The 23368-nt window shown below is 36.4% G+C and overlaps 1 protein-coding gene across 1 annotated transcript in view; it reads left to right on the top strand.

Annotated features, from left to right (window-relative positions):
- The window catches only part of LOC118205192 (uncharacterized), a 77240-nt gene that overhangs the window by 8294 nt on the left and 45578 nt on the right, over positions 1–23368 (top strand). The window contains exons 4-5 of the mRNA XM_085827147.1: positions 11782–11868; positions 17403–17504. Of these exons, the coding sequence (XP_085683273.1) occupies positions 11850–11868; positions 17403–17504 (121 nt within the window). The 5' untranslated portion in view covers positions 11782–11849. The remainder of the gene's footprint in view (positions 1–11781; positions 11869–17402; positions 17505–23368) is intronic.

The following is a 23368-nucleotide window of genomic DNA, read 5'->3' as shown; positions in this document are numbered from 1 at the left end:
TTCATTCTGGGGGTGTTCGTGAACTCTCTTTTCTGGACGGTGGAACGGCTTCTTTTTCTTGTTACCTTCAATTTTTCCGCGGGGCAATTTTCTTTTCACATGCTTCTGTCTCTCATTGGCTTGCCCTTGTACTTGTCGGTTTTCCACCTCTGGAGCTTGTGCCTGCGGTGTCTGCCGTGCCGGATCCTGCAAAAGATCTGAAAATATTTGCATTTTATTACGATCGAAGTAGGGCTTGATTTGATCAATGTTTGCGGAACAGGTTTCACCATTTCTGGCTTTTAACACTACTACAGCGTGAGTTATTATTTCTATAACATATGGTCCTTCAAATCGTGGAAAAAATTTGGCAGTTTTATCTTCTGGTGCTGAAGAAAGTGAATGCTTAATTTTTAAAACTTCATCCCCTACTTTATAAGTTACTCCCCGTCGTTTCAAATCATAATAGAGCTTCTGTTTTCTTTGTGCTACTTCCGTATTCTTTTTTGCTTCTTTTATTAGTTTTTATATATCACTCATTTTAAATTCTGGGGCTCTTTGTTGCACATAAAATAATTTATCTAACGGTGTTATAATCTTTCTGCCTAGAAATAACTCAGCAGGAGTTTTGCCCGTTGTATCATGTTTTGCGGTCCTAAGGGCGAAAGCAAATTCATTGACATAGTTATCCCAACTTTTATGAAAATTTTTAACATAACTACGGATAATTTTCACTATATTTCTATTGACCCGTTTCCCTATATTTGACTGCGGCCGATACGGGACCATTTTTAAATGACGTATGCCCAGTTTTTGGCACGTCTTCAAATATATTACTTACAAATTGAGGACCATTATCCGATATAACATTTAGGGGCGCCCCGTATTTTAAAATATATTTATTTAAAATAGAATCAGTAACTAATTTCGCGGATGCTCGTTTTAAGGGAACAATTTCGGTCCACTTACTAAAATGATCAACCATAACAAGGAGATAGCGACTTTTATTTAACTGACTTTTTGGGAAAGGGCCCAATAAATCGATGCCAATTATTTCATTTGGAAATTCGGATTTAATACTATTTAGAAACCCGGCCGGGCGGAAATTAATATAATTAACTGCTTGACATGTTGGGCAGGACTGGACATACGCCCTTGTTAACTTTTGCAGTTCAGGAAAGTAGACAGCCTCGCGTACGCGTTGGATAGATTTCGAATACCTGCATGAGAAGCTAAAGGGCTGTCATGGAGCTCCTGCAGGATATTTAATCTAAGACTAGCTGGGATTACAGGTCGAAATTCGTTGTTGGAATTCGTAGTTTTTGTATAAAATAATAGACCATCTATTAGTTCGTAATGGTCCGCCCTATTTCTTATCGCCACAATATCTTGGTGGCTAACATTTTCAGGATCCTTCAAATACTCATAAATGCTTCCAAACTCAGGATCCTTACCCAGTTCAGTTATTACAGTTTCTCGGGAATTTATTGTACATGCTGTGAGCATTGCCACCTTTACGGTATTCCCTTGTTCATCTATTTTAATTCTTGATAAGGCATCTGCTACGATATTTTCCTTTCCGGGCGTATGCTTGATTTCCAGATTATATTCTTGCAGCTTGAGTGCCCATCTTATTAACCTTGGGGATAAATTTTTTCCTGAGTACAATCTAGTTACCGCCTCATGATCAGAGTACACTGTTATCGGCGCCTTTCCAAAATAGACTCGGTACTTTTGCACTGCTAACAGAACTGCAAGTGCCTCTCTCTCGGTCGCGGAATAGTTTCATTGTGTTTGATTTAAAGTTCGGCTAAAAAATGCCACGGGCTGCTGATTTTGCGAAAGTACCGCTCCTACCGCATAATCCGAAGCATCCGCTGAAATTTCTAAATTCTCATCCTTTTCAGGAAATTTCAACACAGGGGCTTGCGTTAATGCTTGTTTTAATTTTTCGAATGCACTATTGGCTTCGGCCGTCCACGAGAATCTTGCCTTTTTCCTTTTTAATTTTAACAATGGTTCAGCAATAGCTGCAAAATTATTTATAAAGGACCTATAATATGAACAAAGTCCTAGAAAAGAAGAGAGCTTCTTTGCCGTGTTTGGAGTCGGATACTTTTGTACAGCGATTATTTTTGATTCATCTGTCTCGATCCCTTTTTGAGATATTTTGTAACCTAAATATTTTAATTCAGGGGCTGCAAATTTGCACTTTTCGACATTAACTTTTAGACCGGCCTCATTTAATAAAGAAAACACCTGTCTTAAATCCTGTACATATTGGTCGAGATTATCACTAGCAATAATGATATCGTCTAAATAGATAAATGTGGACTTTCCAAGAACAGGTCTTAACACAATGTCCATGCATCGCTGAAATGTTGCCGGGGCCCCTGAAAGGCCAAACGGCATACGCAAAAATGCATAAGTGCCAGACTTGGTTATAAAAGCAGTCTTAGGCACGTCCTCAGGCCTCACCCCTATTTGAAAATAACCAGTCGTTAAGTCTAAAGTCGTCATAAATTTGGTTGATTTTATGTTTCTTAAAATTTCTTCTATGATCGGTAACGGATATACCGGATATTTGGTTATGGAATTTAATTTACGGTAATCAATAGCGAATCTCCACCTTTTTGGGTGCTCCAAAGGATAGTCATTATATTTCTTACATAAAACCACCGGGCTAGCATAACTACTTGAGATGGGCGTTATGATCTTTTTACGTAGCATATCGGTAATATGACATTCTATAATTTTTTCCTTATTCTTATCATAACGGTATGGTTTTTGACGAACTGGCATTGCATCTCCGGTGTCAATACTATGGTTAGTAACCTGAGTAAATCCTGGAATATCACTAAATAACGAAGCAAATTCACTTACCACTTGTCGGATTCTATCTTGCTCGTCATTAGGCAGGTGGTCAAGTTTTAACATCGGCGGTTCAGCGTTTTCAGTACGAACTGGTTTCATTGTCAGCTTAAGGGACGCTTCATTAAAATCCAGCGTAGCCTGTGTTTCTGAAAGAAAATCTATTCCTAAAATTAAATGTGCTTGCAGATTCTTTACTATAAAAAACATCACCTTTATTTGTTCGTCCTTGATACGGATATACAAAGGTACTTTACCTACGCACTTACATTTTACTCCTTGCGCCGCTAACACTGTCATATTATCCGCATTATATATGCGGTATTTGCGAAAATACTTCCTAAAAACTCTTCTGCCACACAGGAACAATGCGCGCCGGTATCCAGGAGTGCGGTGGCTGGGATATTATTCACCAAGACTTCAATCTTCGGAAGAGTCAAATTTTTCACCATTACTGTATTTAACTTGTAGGAAGAGGGGTTTTCGTGGCCTTCGGATTTCCGCACCCTCTCGTCAGCAGAAATCCGTTTTAGTTTAAATTATTTTTCCTTTCCGTGCTTTCCTTCTTTTTCCCCTGGCCTTGAGACTTTTTTCCTGGGTTGCTATTGAACTGTCGACGTTCGCCGGCTGTTTTTGAATGCTCGGGTTTCCTTGCCCACTGATTCGCTTTGCATCCGTAGCCGTGTGTTTGAGTTTGCTGTAGTCTTGGCGTACCAAATTGGTTTCGCTGTTGATATTGGCGTCTTCTTTCGACGTCCGCCGTTCTTCTACTTTCAAACTGGATTGCTAGCTCAAATAACTTTTCCAGTGTAGTCGGATTTCTTAATTCAATAAAGTCTTGCACTTCGGGCAGTAACCTCGGCAAAATCACTTGAATTATTTCAGGATCCGGACGGTTTCCATACAAGAGTTTGAAAACGTGTATTTTTCTTAAAATAAAGCTCGAGAGGTTTTCGATTCTTTGTTGATATATACTGAAAAGTTCCGTTTCTAATTTCGCACGATCCCTTACAACAGGGAAGGCTTTTAGTAGGGCAGTCTTGAAATTTTCGTAAATATAGGTGGGACTTCCTGCTTGACCCAAGAGACTTCTGCCTATACATTTGAACCAGTTAAGCGCTTGGCCCCTCAAAGCCCTGGTAGCTAAGGTAACTTTTTGAAATTCGTGCACGGGATAGAGCATGAAGTGGTCATCCAATTTTTCCAAAAAACTGGTTACCGGTGAGTTTCCGTTAAATGTTTCTTCTGGTTTCATCGAAGCGCGCATGGTCTGGACGATGTAACCAAATCCTTCCAGGGCGGGAGCTGGCATTTCTAGATTCTGAGCCGTTTCTGCAGGCAGCACAGGTTCTTGAAACTCGGCCATGGTTATTCTTCTTCGTTGGGCGCCACTATCAGGGTCTATGTTCCTTCTGACCTTCTTCGGGAACATACAAGGACCTGACTCGGAACAGAGAGCTTACTAAAGCTATGTTCACTAATTGTGGTAAGTAGACAGGATACAGACGAAGGGTATACAAAACGCTTTATTTTTCTCTTTATACAATAACTTCCGTACTTCGTAATACACCGAACCGCCACTTGGGGTCTAACGTAAAAGTATAAAAATAAAACTAAACTCTAATTTAACTTTAAACTAATAAACGTGGAAGATTGGCCTTATATTAACAGGAAGGAGTATGTAGTACAGATAACTGAGAACACTACAATATGTTTAAATTTATCAAGAGGACTAAAACCTCTGGCCTGGAAGGCAAACAGCAACTAAGTAACTTCTAAGGTAAGCGGCCTGCTTTGACTCACTGCTTCCTCTCTCTCGCTTGGCAAAAGACCACAGCTTAAATACTTGGCGTTCGCCAGACAAACTTTGCATAAATACCTTCACGCTTATAATTCTGGCCGGAAGTAGAAAATAAGAAGTGATAGTAAAGATTTAAAATAAAATAAACGTTAGTAAAACTTAAGTTCCTTACAATATATACTCGTATACGAATGATATTTTTAAAATGAAGCACATAATAAATACTCTCGAAGCCTGTCGTTTATTCTCTTACTGTAATCCGAAAGACCGTTATTTAACCTTTAACTACTGTGACTTAAATTGTGGCATAACTACTGTGAGCGGTCTCCCAGACTGCTTCTGCTAAAAACAAAAGACTATATTGTTTTATTTTTCTTATTGGAATAAATGTTATTTAATTTCATATATTTAACTTTTTGAAGAAGATATAAAGCAAATTTTGTACTTAAATCAGTTCATTAAAATAAAATATAGACAATGATAATAAATCCTTCGCTTAGGTATCTGGATGGAAGAAGTAAATTTTAAAATTCAACTTTTTTATTTTACATTAAAATTTGCGATAAGAATGCTTTAATAAGAGTATAGAAAATTAATTTTTTATTTTAAAAATTATAATTCGAGCTGCATTTTATACATGCTTTTCTACTGCATTGTAGACACACTGGTTGTTTGCATTCTATACATTTGTAAGCTCTTTTCCTTTTTTTTGCTCGGTCGACAAATATAGCACTTTCTTTTTTTATCTAATTTATCGTCTTCGATCGCAATGTTCCTTCATCATCATTTATTCCGAAAGCCCCTCTTATTGTAAGTTTGAATTCTTTAGGTAAAAATGATGAAGTTATCCTCCGTTTGACATGAGACTACGCCAACTGAATTGCTAATGAAATCTTTTCGTTTCATTTTCGGAGCCAATGGGATAAGATTGCAATAATACGAATGCATTTATTGCACAGATATCCAAGTTTCTGAAGAATATTGCCATAGGCCAACGTCGGGTTCTACGAGCAGTTGTATAGATTGAACGAAGAATAATATTGTGACTACGAGTTCGAACACCCTTGTTGGGCTCTTGAATTCCATTTGAATCCTTTTTTCCCAATAAAAAAATCTCTCGTAGAAGGAGAACATGGATTTTCATTTTCATCGGCAGATATTTCTGAATTTGTGTAGTGGTCGCTTTCAATAATTTCATCATAGGAACTTTCATCAGAGATCTCTAAATTAGACCAATTTCGAACTATGTATTCATTAAATTTGGTCTTGGGTAAGATATATAGAACGTTTCCTGCAGGCATTTGAAGCAAATTCAAGAATATTTATAAAAAAGTGAAATAGGTAACAACAACGAAAAGTGAACTTTATCGGGCCGGAATTTGAATCGTATCGTCTGTGATCGGTCCCACAGACCGCTGAGGGGGGGGAATTTTTAAAAAATAAAAGAAGAAATAGAGCTAGCCAAATGCGACTTGGTACGTGACCTTGGACAACTGTTTTAGGAAGGTACTAAGAATGGCAATACCCATTAATTATTCTAAGAGGTAGAAGCATTTAATGGAAAATGTCGCGCGGTCTGAGAGACCGCTCACAGCAGTTAAAGGTTAAGCACAGCTTCTTTTTTAAAAAAAATTTAAACGTTTTTACTTCCTTGTACGAAGTAAAGAAAGTATAAAAAAATTTCGAGTATCATATTTCAACGAAAATATCCATTTTGATCACACGTGAATCCAATTCAACAATGTTTTCTGCATGACATATGTACATACAGGCAGAAGGGAAGACTCGTTTTCCCCAAACGGAATGCAAAATGGATTCAGAAGAATTTTTCTTGTGACGTCTGTAGGTATTTAAGTATGTATGTATCTCGCATAACTAAAACACGATTAGCCTCAGAATGTTGCAATTTTGCACATGGGACTGCTATAACATGTACTTGCGCACCCCATCTTTTGGTTGTAATCTTAAGTCTGAAAAATACTACACAGACATGGGAATGTTGTAAAAGTAACTTTACTTTATAAATAAGTATGATAAACTGAAAGCACAGTTGCTGCTTTCAAATCAGCCAGCATTTATGGCAAGAACTCCAAACAGAAATTCATTATAAATCTAAATAACTACTATCCAAAGTATACGCAGAGTAAATTAATTGCGAAATTGACTCACTGGAAATAAACTTCACCGGCGTGACATGCTATCGGTAACTATAATGGAAGGATTAAGACTGAAACTTTTACCTCAGAATAGCGTCCTTAGGAACGTGGCTACCACGAGGCAAAACACGAACGTCACAGTCTCAAACGTCCACTTAAATACACGCGAGATAGTTCGCATTCCGGCGGCAAAACGGCAAGAGAAAAGTAATAGCAAAGATTCCTTGCATAAAATACCTGGTTAAACGAAGGAAATAAACCTTAGAAGTTCATTGCTTAAAGTTTCAAATCTATACACAGCAATACATGTCTTTATATTCATTTATTTGAAGTATTTCAAACTTTGATAAAGGAGGAAATAGAAGTATTTGAATTCAAAATTCCAGTAAAACCTAAATTTTATTAAAATAAAAAAATATAAGTATAATACTGGATGTAGGATATGAGATTTAATAGCTATAATTGTAGACAACGTAAGATTACTAATATCCTACCTAAATCTGCTACATTTAGAAACACTGGTACTCAGAAAATCAGAAAATTTTGAAACACCTATGCTTAAACAACTGGATAGTGTTTTGTATAAATATTTCAGTGCCGAAATCTAAAGCTAGCCCTATAATATGTCCCGTTCTAATATAAAATGTTACGGAATGTCAGCGAGAAACGAATTTAGCAAAAGGATATTGTTTAAGTCTTCTAGCTATAAACAGCTTGTTTTACTGGACTGCATTAAAATACGATAGGTCATGTACAAATTAAACATCAGTCTTCCGATAAAAATGCAAATAATAGATTTCGAGGTCATTTGGACCGAGAATAATTTATGCCCGTATCAAGTATGATAATGTTGGCAAGACTGCCTTTCATGACATTATTTGCCAAATTCTATATTCCCAGGGCTGTAATAAAGGAGCGGATAATGCGCGTTTAAGCTTAATAAAGATAAGTAGAGTGTTTTGGTGTTAGGAAACAAAATGCACGGAAGTACCACTAAATTAAGAATAGCATGTGAATAACGAGTTTGGCCTCCTCTGCCCTTAATAATAGCTGCCAAACGACTAGTCATAAATTCAAAAAGTTTGTGGACGCTTTCTGAGGGAACGGCTTACCAAACATCGAATAGTGACGTCCATAATTCAGTAAGGTTCGCTAGTGTTGTGTAGTGTGGTTTTGCACCTTTAGGTGTAGGATTTATGTAAGAGCTTCTTGGTAGCCAGTTCATGACACATAGAAGTAAAAGGAATGCCCTCCAACCAGGCAGTAGCCAACTAGGACTTGTGAGAGGTGCATTTATCTTGCTGGTATGTTCTGATGAGAATGACAGGACAATAATGGAATCAGTGAGAATGACAAGAAAAAAATGGATGGGATTGATCGCCCAGCAACTCTAATACTGAATCATATTGAACGACGTTGATACAAGGACCGAGGTTCTCAAACACTGCTAAAATCAAACACCCCAGACCATTTCTGAGCCACCGTGGACTTGTACAATTCTAAACTGACATACAGGATCCATAGCTTCATGAGCCTGATACCATATTCTCAGCCTCTCGTCGGTGTTAAGAAGTCGGAATCGTGACTCATCACTCCATGCTACTCGTTTCCTGTCCTGTGTCCATTCTCTGTGTGCTTTTACCCAGGCAAGACGTATAGCTCAATGGTATGCATTGAGCAATGTGGTCCTCTCCTGGCTCTACGGCTTAGCGAGTGATGCACGATCCGTTTACTGTTTACCGATCGTCACTGGCTCCCTGTTACAGCTGGATGGTTAATTCGAGTTAATGTTTGGCTTTGCTGGCTATGTGCAATACGGCAGAAACGTCTCACACCACGTTCATTCAAGGCTAATTGTACTTTGCAATTTGCACGGGCCCACCAGCGGCCGAGCGGTAAAGTCACTGAACACTGGTAGTTCAGTCCGAGTTTCGAATCCCATGAACGGGATGGTTGCATGGGCATGGTTTCCCCCATATGTAACGTGTTATACGAGTCAGTTTCCTTTAGAAAGTCCTCCACGAAGGCACCGCTCCCCTTAGGCAGATAACCCTAGTGTACTTTGCCATAATTAAATAAACCAAAACCAAACCAATTTGCACGATCGCTAGTTTTTTCTCCCCATCCTTATATTCTCGGTATACTCCTGACACTCTCGACCTTGAAAGTCCTAGTCCTCTGACGAATTCGAAAATTGTATGGCCCATGCGTAGATACTAAAAGTCCAAGCCCGAACAGTATACTGAGACAAAATCGTTTAACGGCTCCCATATATATCAGCATCAAGAACTAGCATCCAAAAAGTCAAAGCTACATCATTCCATCTATTCAACAGTTCCGTCTACTCACTTCTTCTCAATACTTAGCATTATGTCAATATCCAGCCTGATTTGCTGACAGAGCAGGACATCAATTCCCACATTGAGAAGCCTGACGAAATTAAAATAATTCAAATCAATCAGCAGAGAGCGAGAGCTGTCACGGCACAACGGGTCATGTTTGCTATGGAGGAAGATGCATACTTTCTGCTAATTCAGGAGCCTTTTCTCCAAGCAAAACAAGTAGCTGGATTTCCTGAGTCTTGGAAATATATTCACCGTTCCATATTGACCGTTCGAAGATATAAAACCTCACAGCTCCAATTGAAGCAATTCACAAATAAAGTGGGCCCATCAATGGCACGAATCAATAGCTCGTGTACAGGACTACAGGTATCCGCAAGAACAATAGAACGACATCTGCAGCATTAAACTGACTGTCAACACAGTGACTATTTTGGCAGTTTAGCTTGACTCTGCATCAGAGACAAACAGGCCTACAATGGTGTGATATTGGACACAAGAATGTTTCTACGCTGTCGTTTTGGACGAATATCGGTTCTGCGCATAGCATAATGATTGATGTATCTCTGTGTGGAGACACCAAGGAGCTTACAATCGTCATCATCATATAGGCCTAGCGTTTGGCGAGCTGGTATGGGGTGCACATCCATCCTGTGCACCTCCTGAAAGCCGCCCTCACATTTCTGCTGTATTACTGCCAGTAGCTGTGCTCTATCATCGAGCTTGCGTGACGCCATCTTTCAACAAGATAATGCAATACAATATGTTGCCCGTGCTGTTCGGATTTTCATCGATGCTAGGGTATTCGATTATTACTTTGGAAAGTACCCCGCTTAAGTAAGACCCCGCTTAACGCGGGGGATCCGTTTCATCAAAGTAGAGCGTAAGGCGAAACAGCGCTAAACTAGGCTATCTTAACATGTAAATTAGAAAATTGTTTAGGTATTAAATTTAATAATGTTTTTTTAATAAAAATAAAACCAAACATTTATTTCTTACAAAAATAAAAACAATATAAACGAATATATTTATAAAAACAAATAAAATTCTAAGCCAGTCAGATCATTCAGTCTATTCTATGTTTCCAATTTTCTGCATTTTTTTTTCAAGAAGGCATTATGATAGATTGGCTTAATGGCATATTGCGTTCAATTTCGTCGTCAATCCATATAGACAGTCGTTTTTCCACTTCCTCTATAATGTTTTTTCTAGAACGGGTAATTCTAGTTGCAGAGCTCGACGTAGTTGCAGTTGCCGATGACAGTATTTTTTCTTTATTCTTAAGAATTGTCCTTATTGTTGAAGTTGCCAAATTCAATGCAGCACTAATTTGAGATTGACTCTCACCAGAATCTAATCTTTAATCACTTGCTTTTTAGTTTCCAGTGAAATGCTTTTTCTGGTTGCTTTCTTTTCTTGTTTTTTATTATCACCCATAATAAAAACTAAAGATCATAATATTTGTCACTGTATTAATCGTTATAGTATTATGTAAATTTATACTTACAATAATGTCAACTAATGTTTCAAATGATAAAAATGCTTCCGTACAGCACCTCACCGCACCAAACAAGAAACATAACTACACAGTGTCGGATATGTTTATTTGGAAACCTACCGCTGAGCACAATTTCGAGGAATCCCCGTAGTTCATGCAATTTCGGGGAATCCCGAGGTTGAAATATTGGTGTATTGGTGTATTGAGAATACGGCAAAGCACACTAGGGCTATCTGCCTAAGGGGAGGGATGCCTTCGTGGAGGACTTTCTAAGGGAAACTGGCTCGTATACACGTTACACATGGGGAAAACCACGAAAACGCCCATGCAGCCAGCCCGTTCGCGGGATTCGAACCTCGGACCGAACTACCAGTGTTCAGCGATTTTACCGCTCGGCCGCTGGTGGGACCGAGGTTGAAATAAAACAGCGCTAAACCGAAACAGCGCTAAACAAAACAACGTTAAGCGGGGTCTTACTGTACGTTCTAAAAATTTCTTACCCTATGAGAACGCCTTATCGTCAGTTCCTATGGGACGGACAAGCAACCATTCGGTTGCAAGTAAGATTGACAAACTCTGGCATAGACATGAATTCGCTTAGAATGCAGCACTCGTATCTAATATCCAAACCCATGTCGTTACTGACACTCGTCTTTACTGACACATGCGGCAGATCTCTATACTGAATTCTGCACTCTGTGCATCCTAAACCATCTACAAAATTAATCATATCTTCCACCCATTATATTGTGTAAGTACAATAAATATGATTTTTATACTTACTTTTCTTCTTGGTGTAACAATCGCAATGACCAGGTAGTGTATATTTTATCATGTCTTCAGTGAGTTTGTTCTGTTCATCTTCCTTTTAGCGGAATGGTATATGCCTTCGAAACGTGTCTTCTAGGTAGGGCTCATAAGGAAAAGCCTCATCAGCCTTTCAAGCAAGTGGAAAATTAACTAAAATACTTTCAAGCAACTTAGATATTTTTGTGGCTAATTTTTGCAGTAGATATTTTGCGAAACTTATTAACACGTTTTTTTCAATGTTTGAAATTTTGAAGCTTTTCATATCGTAGATATAAATTTAATATATGTAACTAATTATTTTTAATTTTTGCTGCACACATATAGGCGGCACATGTGCTTTGAACGAGAAAGGAGAAGACATATGTGAATGTCCACCTGGTTTCAGCCTGTATATGGGGAGTAAGTGTAAAGGTATGTGAAATTTACTTGTATTTTAGCATTTGAAAACATATTTTTAAAGTATCTTTTCTATTTAACGTATTTTTAAAGTGTCTTCGTTCCTTAACATATTTTAAAAGTGTCTTTTTTATTTACTATGTATAAGAAAATGAAAATGCTTGAAATCAGAACTATGTGACATTTTGAATCTGCTGATTTTTTTTTTTTTTTTTTTTTTTTTTATTTTTGACATAATAAACGTTTTCTAGAAAAATATATAACAGCCTTTTGTACATTGTTTTCAATTTTAACAGCAGGTATCAATATTTATCAACGTGTTAGAACTTAAAGTGAGAAACTTTTATAAATTACCATGTTAATGCGTTCTTTTTTAAGTTTGTTTGTGTTTTATTGAACATCTATTGTTCCTATGCAGCGTTTTATTGCTTTTTACATAACAGTATTGCAAATATAATGTGTAAAATAAAGCAGACTTAATTTTAATTCATAAGCTTTTATTAATAAGGTTTTATTAATAAGCTATATACATCAAATTTTATAAAGCAAAATTCCAGTTTCCTAGTTTAAGTTGAATGTAAAGTAAAGTCTGATGTTAATTACTAATAAGATCACAAAATTATTCTGAGCCTAAAATAAGTAAACGTTTTCTTAAAAATAAAGAGGCATATTTGAAATGTATCGTAAAATTTTGTTCCTAAACAGATTCCCTTGAATTGCTTACTCATCTACGTCTAAAAATATTACTTGCCCAATATTAAATCGAATGATCAACGGATAACCATCTCGCCTATAAAGCTGGATTTTAGGAACTATTATTTTAAGGGGATGTAAGTTAGAAGATTTTTAAACGGAGTATGGAGAAAAATTCAACAAGCCTTCACTTTGTTACAAAAATCTAAGATTGTGCACTATATATATAAGATGCATCAAAATCTGCATATCCTTTGAGGGGATATAGAGAACATTGGTGTGAACAATAGTCATACTGGAGAGTCTAGTAGGAGACGATTTCAGGATATGGACCTGAAATACAGAACGAACACGAAAGGTATAGTAGTTTAAAGTGCATTATGAGGAGAATTTTAATATTATAACAAATAGTAGACAAAGAAGGCGATTTAATAAGAGGCAACCAATATTCCATGCAATAGCAATGACGCATGCTTGACAGAGATGCCGCATGGGTTGCCGAATATTTTAAAAATTGCTTGAGGTTTTGCGGCTATTTGAAAACGGCGATGGCGATACTTAACACTAAAGCCATGTCTGAAGAAACGGTGTTCGTCCGCAATGGCCTTGCCGCGTTAATTCCTACGTAGCGACCTTGCGATGTTCATACATAAAATGGCTGTCGGTTTTACACATCTAATTGGGAACCTTTCCCAATATAATTTTACAGCAATTCGTAAGCTACCTCCAGCCTAAACCATATATAAAGTGCATCCCGTGTACACATATATTTCCTGTTTTCTATACAGCTTAACAAGCTTTACTAAGGAAACACCAGATGCCTACCTGAAGTGCTGATATACAACGCCATCTGTTCATTTACCATCATGTTTTCCTGCGTGATTATGATTCATATAGCTGTTCTGTATCCCCTCGATCTCAGGAAAAAATTAAGTCATTAACAAAAACTGAAGCAATAGAAAATTATAATAAACTTTAATATAATGAAAATTATTTCAACCAAAATTTCTATCAATTAATGTTATTATTATCACTTAAAGAAAATTTTATGGAAGCTTAACTTTTAAGTTTATTATAATTATGGAAACAACAAAAACCAATTTCGCATAAGTCGAAAAGACTAGGGTAAGAACATGTTCTACTGGTTAGGCAAAGATGGATAGTACGTAGAATAATTAAGAGACAAAATAGTAAAACTCTAATCCCCATCAAATTGAAGGTAGGAGATAAAAACGTTAAGAAAATTAGTAAGGGAGGATTACTGGTATAAGTAACCAAACGTGACGACCTAGCAATGCTAGAAGAAGCATTTAAAAAGCAAAGAACAAAACGAAATGATGGACATGAAATATAAACAAAAACTAAACACAAAGTAATTATATATAATATCTACAAAGATAAGAATTTGTGAAAGACTTAAAATTCGGAAATTGCAGAGAAAAAGATAAGAATGCTAGATAAGTACTTTTAGGAATGAAAGCTACGTACTGAAAATATTAGATAATGTCAGTGCACACAATAACATTAAAAAAGATAACAAAAATGCTAACATTCGTAAAGCTAATTATTCCTCTTAACTACGGCAATCGTTTTCTTATGACGCTGTTCATAGATAGTGCCAAGGAAACTAGAGCATCGTGACTAAGTCAACAGTGAATACTTCTTAGAGGAATGGAAGCATAATCTAGCAGGCGCGAGTCTGGCAAATTAGACTATGAACTACCAAATGCAAATAATTTGCAAATAGATAATAGCAATTAATTGCTACTAACAATGTTAGTATAACTTATTAAGAATTTATTAATTATCAGTAGGGGCTTGTTGTTAGTAGAACTTAAAATTTTTAATCCGATTCATAATGTGATACTGAATTCGTGACACAATTTTCTTCTTTCATATTTTTTTGATTTGCCAAAAAGGTTTCAGAACTCAAAAAGATATTAAATCTGTATTAAATTTTAGTAATGTTTATTATAATTTGTAATTACTTGTAATGTTTTGTAATATTTGTAACGTTCATTTTTTTTTACTAGCAGTTTTAGTTAGACGTTCTAATCTTGAAGTAGGTGAAGCAGTTTCTATATTACATTTTTGTTAATGTACAGTAATCGAAACAAGGTTCAATCCTTAGCATTCAGCTTTTTTTTCACTCAACATATCGAGCGAGGCGTAACATTATACGAGGGATAAATTCTAAATTGTCTCGAATCCAAATGATAAAAGTTCTGGAATTTCATACAGATGTTAAAAAAGTATTTCTCATCTTAATTCTTTCTTAGTCAAGGGAAATTTCAAAACTAATTTTAGTAAAGAATTGTGTTTAAGGCCATAATATTTAAAATTTAAAATTAATTAAGTTTATTGAGTAGATACGAACGAAAACTGCTATAAGAAGAACACATTTTAAACTTTAACCCGCGAGCACACGCACCGATCCGACGAACACGAGAACACGCGCCGGGTATGTCATACCCGAATAAAAATATTGTAAATAAAAATTTGCCGAAAAAAATTAATCGTTTTTTTAAAAGAAATTAAAATGTAAAACCAAATTAATACTTCATTTTAGATAAAATAGGAAACAATAAGGAGAGGAAAAATTATTTACTTACAATTTTTTTAACATTATTTACAAAATGGGGTCATATGTTCCATATATATACTTTTGCTACAATTTTCACAAATGAATCTAGTCTTTCTATCGTTTTTCTTGGAGCACTCTGTACACCTCTTGTAAGTCATTTCAGGTTTTTTGGAGGGCGGTCCATTGTTAACATGTTCATCGGTGGTCAGAGTTCGTCCAGAATCAGGAACTCCCTAAGGCTTTGAGAAAAGTACTCATCCCGTTCACGAGTTAAATTTTCTCGTATTGAATCAATATAAATATTTGTATTATCAACTACGTGTTTTAAAATATCTTCATCGATAAGCAATGAAAAGGACTCTAGAGGTGTTGAGACGTCTTTAGAATACTTTGTATTTCCAGGGAGTTTAGTTATAATATTTTTGGCCTCAATTCTAACATTAGTCCGGAATTTATTTTTGTTCCATTTTACTCCATTTTTTCCAACATAAAACTCATTGCTACATTCCAGAATTTCATTTTCTGTTTCTGTATCTGAATCACTACTCTATACGGATGAATCATGATTACTGATTATATTCTTCGTCATCAACATCTTCCTCTTCTTCATTAAATGAATCCTCATCAGAAAAAACTGTTTCAAGGAGATTTCTCAATCTTTTCATCTCTTCATCGTAAGGAATATACGGCCTCATGCTTACAACTCAAGAAAAACTTATACTAAAAGCTTGAAAACGAGAAGTTGCGAAGTGACTCACTGAGAAACGCCAGTACACGCGCGGGTATGACATGCCCGAACAATGTTGGTCCTAAAAAAAACCATTGCACTTGCCACTTCAGGAATTTCCCCCATTTAAGTATGTTACCTTGAACTCAGCTACACCAAGTTTCATCCTTTTATGAAAGAATGGGCGAGAAATATACAAAAAGAAAAATGCACATGGGTATGACATACCCGCCGCGTGTGCTCGCGGGTTAAAAATGAAAGATGGTTTAAATCAGAGATATTTTCAAGAATTGACATTTACACCAATTGTTCAAAGAACGATCATTAATTCTAACACATGTATCACAATGACCAGAGTTCAGTGCGTATATCTAAGAAGGTATCCGGCCTTTTTTTCCCATAAACCACTTGGTTTTCTATCCAAAATATTTTGCATTACGAAGGGTTTTCCATTCATATTTTTTTATCGCTTCTTAAAGTTGTGGCCAATTTTCATATTAAACGGCTGTACATTCCTATGAATTGCAGCTCTTGGTAATTCTCATAATCGTTTTAACATTGGCGATCAAGCTGGCAGTACACACACGCCTCCAAATATTACAAGATTATCGTTCAGACGTCAAAGTGGTTAGTAAGACTGACCGACGTACGTAAGACCCTGGGTTCGAATACCGGAGGAATCATGGATGTAATTTGTCCGTGCCCCACTCATAGTAGGCAAGGGTTGCCTAACTATTTAAGTGTCTCAATAAAGAGACCACCGCTTCCACCCTTAGTAATGGCCAACGCCAGTCAACGGCTGAAGCCTGTCATTGGAATAAAATTGCAAGATTTAAATCATCTTTTTTATCACTGTAGCAGAATTCATAATGAAAGCAAAGCAAATAAAATCTCCCGAAACCACTTTACTAGAAGTTGCCAGATTTTCAGGACGCTATGAAATCTGGCAACCTTTGATAATAGTACGTTAGGGAACGTACCTTTTCGCATATGTCATTGAATTTTAAAGTACGAATTTCTGGGATTTGATTGCTATGGAAATATTCATATTTTTATAAGGATAGAGTGATTTTCAGAAAAATAATAAAGAATGAAAATATTCAAATCTTTATAACCACCATAATTCTGCAGAAAAAAGTGACACAAAACACGTTTTCAAGTAGATTTATTCACAAATTTTGAACCTGAATATACATTTAAAATATGCAGTATGTATGTAATAATGTTTCGCAACTGCAAGTCACCATTTTGTTTTCGATAAACAGTCCAAATGTGAATTAGGGTAGGTTTCGTTAATAAGTATATCCATCCATTTAAAGTTTCTTTGTTATGTAAGAACCATTTTACTTCATACAAGAAATGTTTTAATATATTGTTTGGCAGTATATAAAAATGCTTCTTCATAAGGCATTTATTTTTGTCGCTGTCTCCAGCTAAGCAGTTTTCGTTGATAAATGAAAGACATTTAACATTTTTAAACGCGGCATTAGACTTATAATTTGATATTGAGAACTGTATATCTGTAAAATATTTATACTTTTATAGAATGCGAATGTGGTGAAGGATCAAATTGTACTTTCAACGAAATGACTGAAAAAATTTGCATTTGTAAGGAAGGATACAAAGAGGAGAATGGTACATGTATTGGTAAGCATAACTAGTTTTATCGCTAGCCTATTCATAAATTATTCAGCTCACTTCTATTTCTTTGTTTCGTTGAATAATAAGTTTCTGTTGGGGAAATGTGATCATGACTCAGAGACAGGTCAGGTTATTTCAGTATGACAAAGCTTACGAGGGATTTCTGTCTTCGCGTAAGACTTATTATGAGAAACTTGCTCGTATTCACGTTGCACATGGGTAAAACAAAGCATTCTATGCTACAAAGTTTTCTTCATCCCAAATAGAAACCTTTGAGCTACTGTTGTCTCTGGTTCACAGTCTGCTCAGAAGCAAAATCTGCCTTGAGGAACTAAATGCCAACTGTGTCTTCGTTTTTCTCAAATTTCCAAGTGAAGAGACGTGATAAAACTTGAGCGTTGGAAGAGCCTAATCTTTGGCATTACGGAAAACCAATCACGCATACAGCTCTTTCGTATGGGATCAACCCAGATCGAACTCCAGTATACAATGCTCTTAACCACTCGGTCAGGGCTGTTACTAAAGTTTCGTAGAATCAGTTTTATTTCGTATAAATTTAGAAACATGTAAAATGCATGCATGCTTGTTGTTTAGTACACAGATACTTACATAAACTGCTTGAAAGTCGTTACGTAACAAAAATGTTCTTACAGTAAATTTAAAGCAGAAGACATAAATCTTTATTAAATAAATTAAACAATTGCCAGAATGAAATTCCGTCTTGAATCTTGATTATGCTTTTCAGTTATTATTTATCATATTCAGTAATCAATTACCTGCCAGACTTTTTTTCAAACGTAGGTCCTTCTTTGCATTCAAATACAGTAAACTAAATTTTACATTATCGGAATCATTAATTTTTAAATCAATACAAATTATATAAGATTTGTATTGATTTAAAAATTAATCACGATTTTGGGGATCACGGAATATTCCTTCTAAAAAATTGTATACAAACAATGTTCCTACGAATGCCATGCGGTAACAAAATCTACATGTAATCCAATGTACAATTTATAATGCAAAAATATGTACAATGAAAAAGAGCATGTACGTTTCTTATCGGGTTTTTTCCATTCGTTTCAAGTAACGTCCCTTTTCAGCTACTGGGAACCTACTTTGATAAGATACGTGATTAATTTTGTTCGATAGCAAGTATCCATAAATGCGTATTTCCGCTTCAAAACTTCATATGTGATTTCAACAACCTCATTTTCCAAAATATTTCTTTAAAGAGTAATAAGGGGGAAATACTTGACGTAGTAAGAACGTACATAATTTTTAAATTGATTTTATTCAGTTTGTACGTTCCGTTGTTTAAAAATAGTGGACTGTAAATTGACTTGATATTACTTCAGTATAGAACCCAAAAAACCTCAGAGTCATAACGTTGACCGAAACTTCTTTATTGGCTTTCAAACAGTAGGTTAGTTGAGGAACGGCGAAGACCACACAAACTCCGACTTCAGTGGCGGCTTACCAATACAAACTCAGAAGAACCTCTGCCTAGTTGAAACTCCAGTAATTCACAGCAACCTCAAAGCTCTAAACGCGAGCTTTAAAAACCTAACAAATTTGGGTCTGCGCCGCTCGTCGGTACAAAGAAAGAAATACAATTTGCATAACATCGAACATACCCCCAGCCTTGAAGTCCAAAGGGGGTTCAAACAATAAATTTAAACTGTTGAACTGCATAAACCTGAAAAATAAAGTCTCTAAATCAGGAATTAAATGGCAAAGCGCATAGCTTTGCTATAGGTCGTTTTATTTCACCATTAGACTTGCGTAAACTCACCACTCGAACTTTCTCATCCAGACCAGGATACACTTTAATAATTCTACCTAATTTCCAACGTAGCGGAGGTAGATTTTCGTTCTTAATAAGAACCATATCACCAATCTTCAGATTTTGTTGTAACGTGCATCACTTGGGTCTCTGCTGCAATCTAGATAAATACTCACTGCTCCATCGATTCCAGAAATGTTGAAATAACCTTTGCACGTTCTCCCAACGGTCACTGCAGCTCATGGTTTCTTGAATTTGGTTAGATTCTGGAATAATGCTTAAAGCCGCTCCGGTTAAAAAGTGTCCTGGTGTTATCGCCTCCAAGTCGCTACAATCGCTTGAAGCTGGTACCAAAGGCCTAGAATTAAGACAGGATAAAATTTGGGTTATTAATGTAAAAAAATTCCTCGTATGTTAAAATAAGTGTTCCTAAACATCTTTTTAAGTGAAGTTTCATAGACTTGATACCCGCTTCCCAAAGCCCTCCAAAATGAGGGGCACAGGGAGGATTAAATAACCATTTAATATTTTCTGAAGAAATATAACCCTGTAGAAAAGGCTTTCCTTAATTCTTTATTAGCTCCTATAAAATTCGTTGCACAATCACTGTGAATTTCACACGGTTTGCCTCTACGAGCTATAAACCGATTAAGTGTCGCGAGGAATGATTTTGTTGAAAGATCTCCAACTAATTCTAAGTGTATTGCTCTTGTAGTAAAACAAATAAATAGACATACGTAACACTTAAAGATTTTGACTCCTCTACCCGGACGATATTTTACGTTAAATGGTTCTGCTAAATCAACCCCTACACAAGAAAAAGCTCTACTTTGAGTAACTCTTGAAGCGGGTAAATCTGCCATTAGCTGAGTTGTAGTTTGCGCTCTAACTCTACGGCAGATAATATTGGTTTATACACTTTCTTATAATATCTCTAGCATTCACAATCCAAAATATATGTCGTATGACAAAGTTGAGTAGCTGCGTACCTGCGTGAAGATACGTGTCATGATACTACTTAATAATTAAACGCGTAACATTGTGATTCTTAGGTAAAATCATAGGATGTTTCTGATTATTTGAAACTGTAGAGTTTCTGAGCCTTTCGCCTACACGCATTACTCCCGCGGAATCCAAGAAAGGACTTAAAGATTTACTTGATGTCTTCAAGGGTTTACCAGATTCTAAACAGAATAATTCTTCTGAAAATTCGACTCTCTGCACAATCCTAACAATCATAGAAGTAATGTCACAGAATTGATCAGTATATAAATAACCCTTTATACGCTCTGTAGGTAACTTACTACAATTATTTCTGAATCTTAAACACCACGCTAACACTCGACATAACTTTAACCATGATGAAAATCTTGAAAACACACTAGGCTCTTCAAATTTGGAAACATTTGAACTGAAACTCTTTTTCAATTCCTTCAACATAACCTCACCCTCTAATTCTACACTCGAATTTTCCTGTACATGAATTAGAAATTCGTTTAACCACTGCGGTCCCTTCATCCATAACTCACATTGTAGGAATTCTGATGGAATAAAACCTCTGGTCCCACAGTCTGCAGGATTTTCTTTCCCAGCAACATAATTGCATTGAATACCTGGAACAGCTTCTTGGATTTTTGCAACTCGATTTGCCACAAAAGGTAGCCAACGGCGAGGTTCGGACGAGACCCATGCCAATGTAACCCGCGAGTCGGTCCTTGCGTAAATATTGTTAATAGGCAGTTCTATGCCTGATAATATCGCATGTAAGAGGTTGGTTAAAAGTAACGCAGCACACAACTCTAGTCTCGGAAGAGACTGGGTTTTTAAGTGCGCTACTCAGGTTATCGATGTCAGAAGGCTGACTTTGACTGACGAATCAAGGTTGATTGTTCGGAGATAGATGACTGCACAATAAGCCTTTTCTGAAGCGTCGCAGAAAGCATGGATTTCTATAACTACTGCCTTCGGACTCAAGACATACCTCGGAAATTGTAAGCTTGAAAGTAAGGGTAATTCTAGATAGAAACGCTTCCATTTTCTACTTATTCTCTTATCAACGAGTTCATCCCAACCCAGCTGTAAGTTCCATAACTCTTGTAATAATATTTTCGCGTATATTATTGTTGGCGCTAACCATCCCATTGGATCAAAGATTTTGGCTACTTCTGATAAAATAGTCCTCTTAATAAACTCTTTATCACTTATGCATACCGAAAAATGAAACGTATCACTAGAGTTGTTCCAATTAATTCCCAATACTTTTACTTTCTTGTCACTGTTTATTTCAAGAGAAATACTGGATTCTGGTAAGCACTCGGGAATATTCTCTAAAATAGCTGAACTGTTTGAAATCCACTTCCTTAAGCGAAATCCACCCCTTTTCATCATATCATTCAACTGCTGAACTAGAACATTCGCTTCCTCTTCACTTTGTGCCCCTGAAAGCAAATCATCAACATAAAAATCACGAAGGGCAATTTTTGATGCTAAAGGAAATCTCACTTGTTCATCTAATGCAAGTTGTTTCATTACTCTAGTAGACAAATATGGCGCACAGGCAGTCCCATATGTAACTGTCACTAATCTACATGTACTCAAGGGCTCACTAGGACTATCCCTCCAAAGCATTCGTTGCCAATTTGCATCTTCTGGGTGGACACGAATTTGTCTGAACATCTTCTCTATATCTGCACATACTGCAATTTTGTAAGTTCTACACTGTAGAAGAATTGGAAACAGCTCTTGCTGAATTCTTGGCCCAACCATCAAAATATCATTTAATGAAAGACCCGATGTCGTTTTAGCTAAGCATCGAAAACAATTCTCAGTTTAGTCGTAGTACTTGATTCCTTTAATACGGCATGATGAGGCATGTAATACGTAGAGTCAATAAGAATCTTTCCCTCAGGCACTCCCTCCATATGTCTCAGCTCAAGGTATTCCCTCATGAAATCCTTATAATGTTCATATATCTGAGGCCTTTTTAGAAGTGAATTTTCTAAAGATTGTAATCTACGCATAGCTAATTGTCTGGAATCTCCAAGCTGAGAAGGCGGAGAGTGAAACGGTAATTTCACAGTATATACCCCACTTTCCTCTCTCGTATATGTAGATCTGAAATAATCTTCACATGCTCTCTCCGATTTAGTAAGCATGTCACACGTAGGTACAGTATCCAATTTCCAAAAGTCAGACAGCATCTGATCAGTTTCCCCTTGTATATTATTAACATAGATAGTAGGATTAATTTCTGTCGAATTATTCACACTACCTGAAATAATCCATCCTAGTTCAGAACGAGAAGCTACCCGTTTACCTTCTTCGCATTTAATTATTTCTCCCTTTAAAAGAGGTAAGGCAATATCTACGCCTAAAAGTATATCAACAGGCCCACTTTTGTAAAATGTTGTATCTGCTAACATTAAATCATTATATTCCTCAACGTACTTCTTATCCAATGTAAAATGCGGCAAAGTTCCAATAATTCTATTGATGATAAATACTGGTGTTTTAAATGACACTTTCGCCGGAAAATGCGGAACGAAATTTATTTCCGTAATTCCATTACTTTTCGTATCCAAAGACCCTAAACATGAAATAAAAACTTTGGCATTTCTTCTTGCTAACCCTAGCCTTTGTACACAATCTTCTGAAATCAGGCTTGCTTGACTGCCAGGGTCAAGAAGGGCTCTACACAATTGGTATTCACCCGATGAATCTAACACTTTAATAACAGCCGTACATAATAAAACTTCACTCAGAAAATTAAAGTCTGAAACACAAGATTTAATTACTGGACGAGAACTTGCGATATTCTCCCCTGACCCAGCCGATTGAGCGCGAGATTCTGGCACAGGGAAAAATGGCTTAGCCGTCACTGATAATTCATTCGAACTGTTCGTAACTCCTTTACGTGCCTTTGGTTCATTTTGAACTATTTCGAAATGCAGTAGTGTGTGATGATTTTTAAAGCACTTTTTACATTTATGTGTACTTCTACACTCAAAAGCTTTATGATTTGAAACCAAACAATTAAAACAAACATTATTTCTCTTGACAAAATAAACGCGTTCTTGAACATTCA

This window comes from Stegodyphus dumicola, chromosome 11 (assembly GCF_044657685.1).
Source record: "Stegodyphus dumicola isolate Sdum_Otavi_A_Nest chromosome 11, ASM4465768v1".
Taxonomy (NCBI): Eukaryota; Metazoa; Arthropoda; class Arachnida; order Araneae; family Eresidae; genus Stegodyphus; species Stegodyphus dumicola.
Note: the sequence above shows the minus strand (reverse complement) of the source record. Positions and strands in the feature narration are given on the sequence as shown.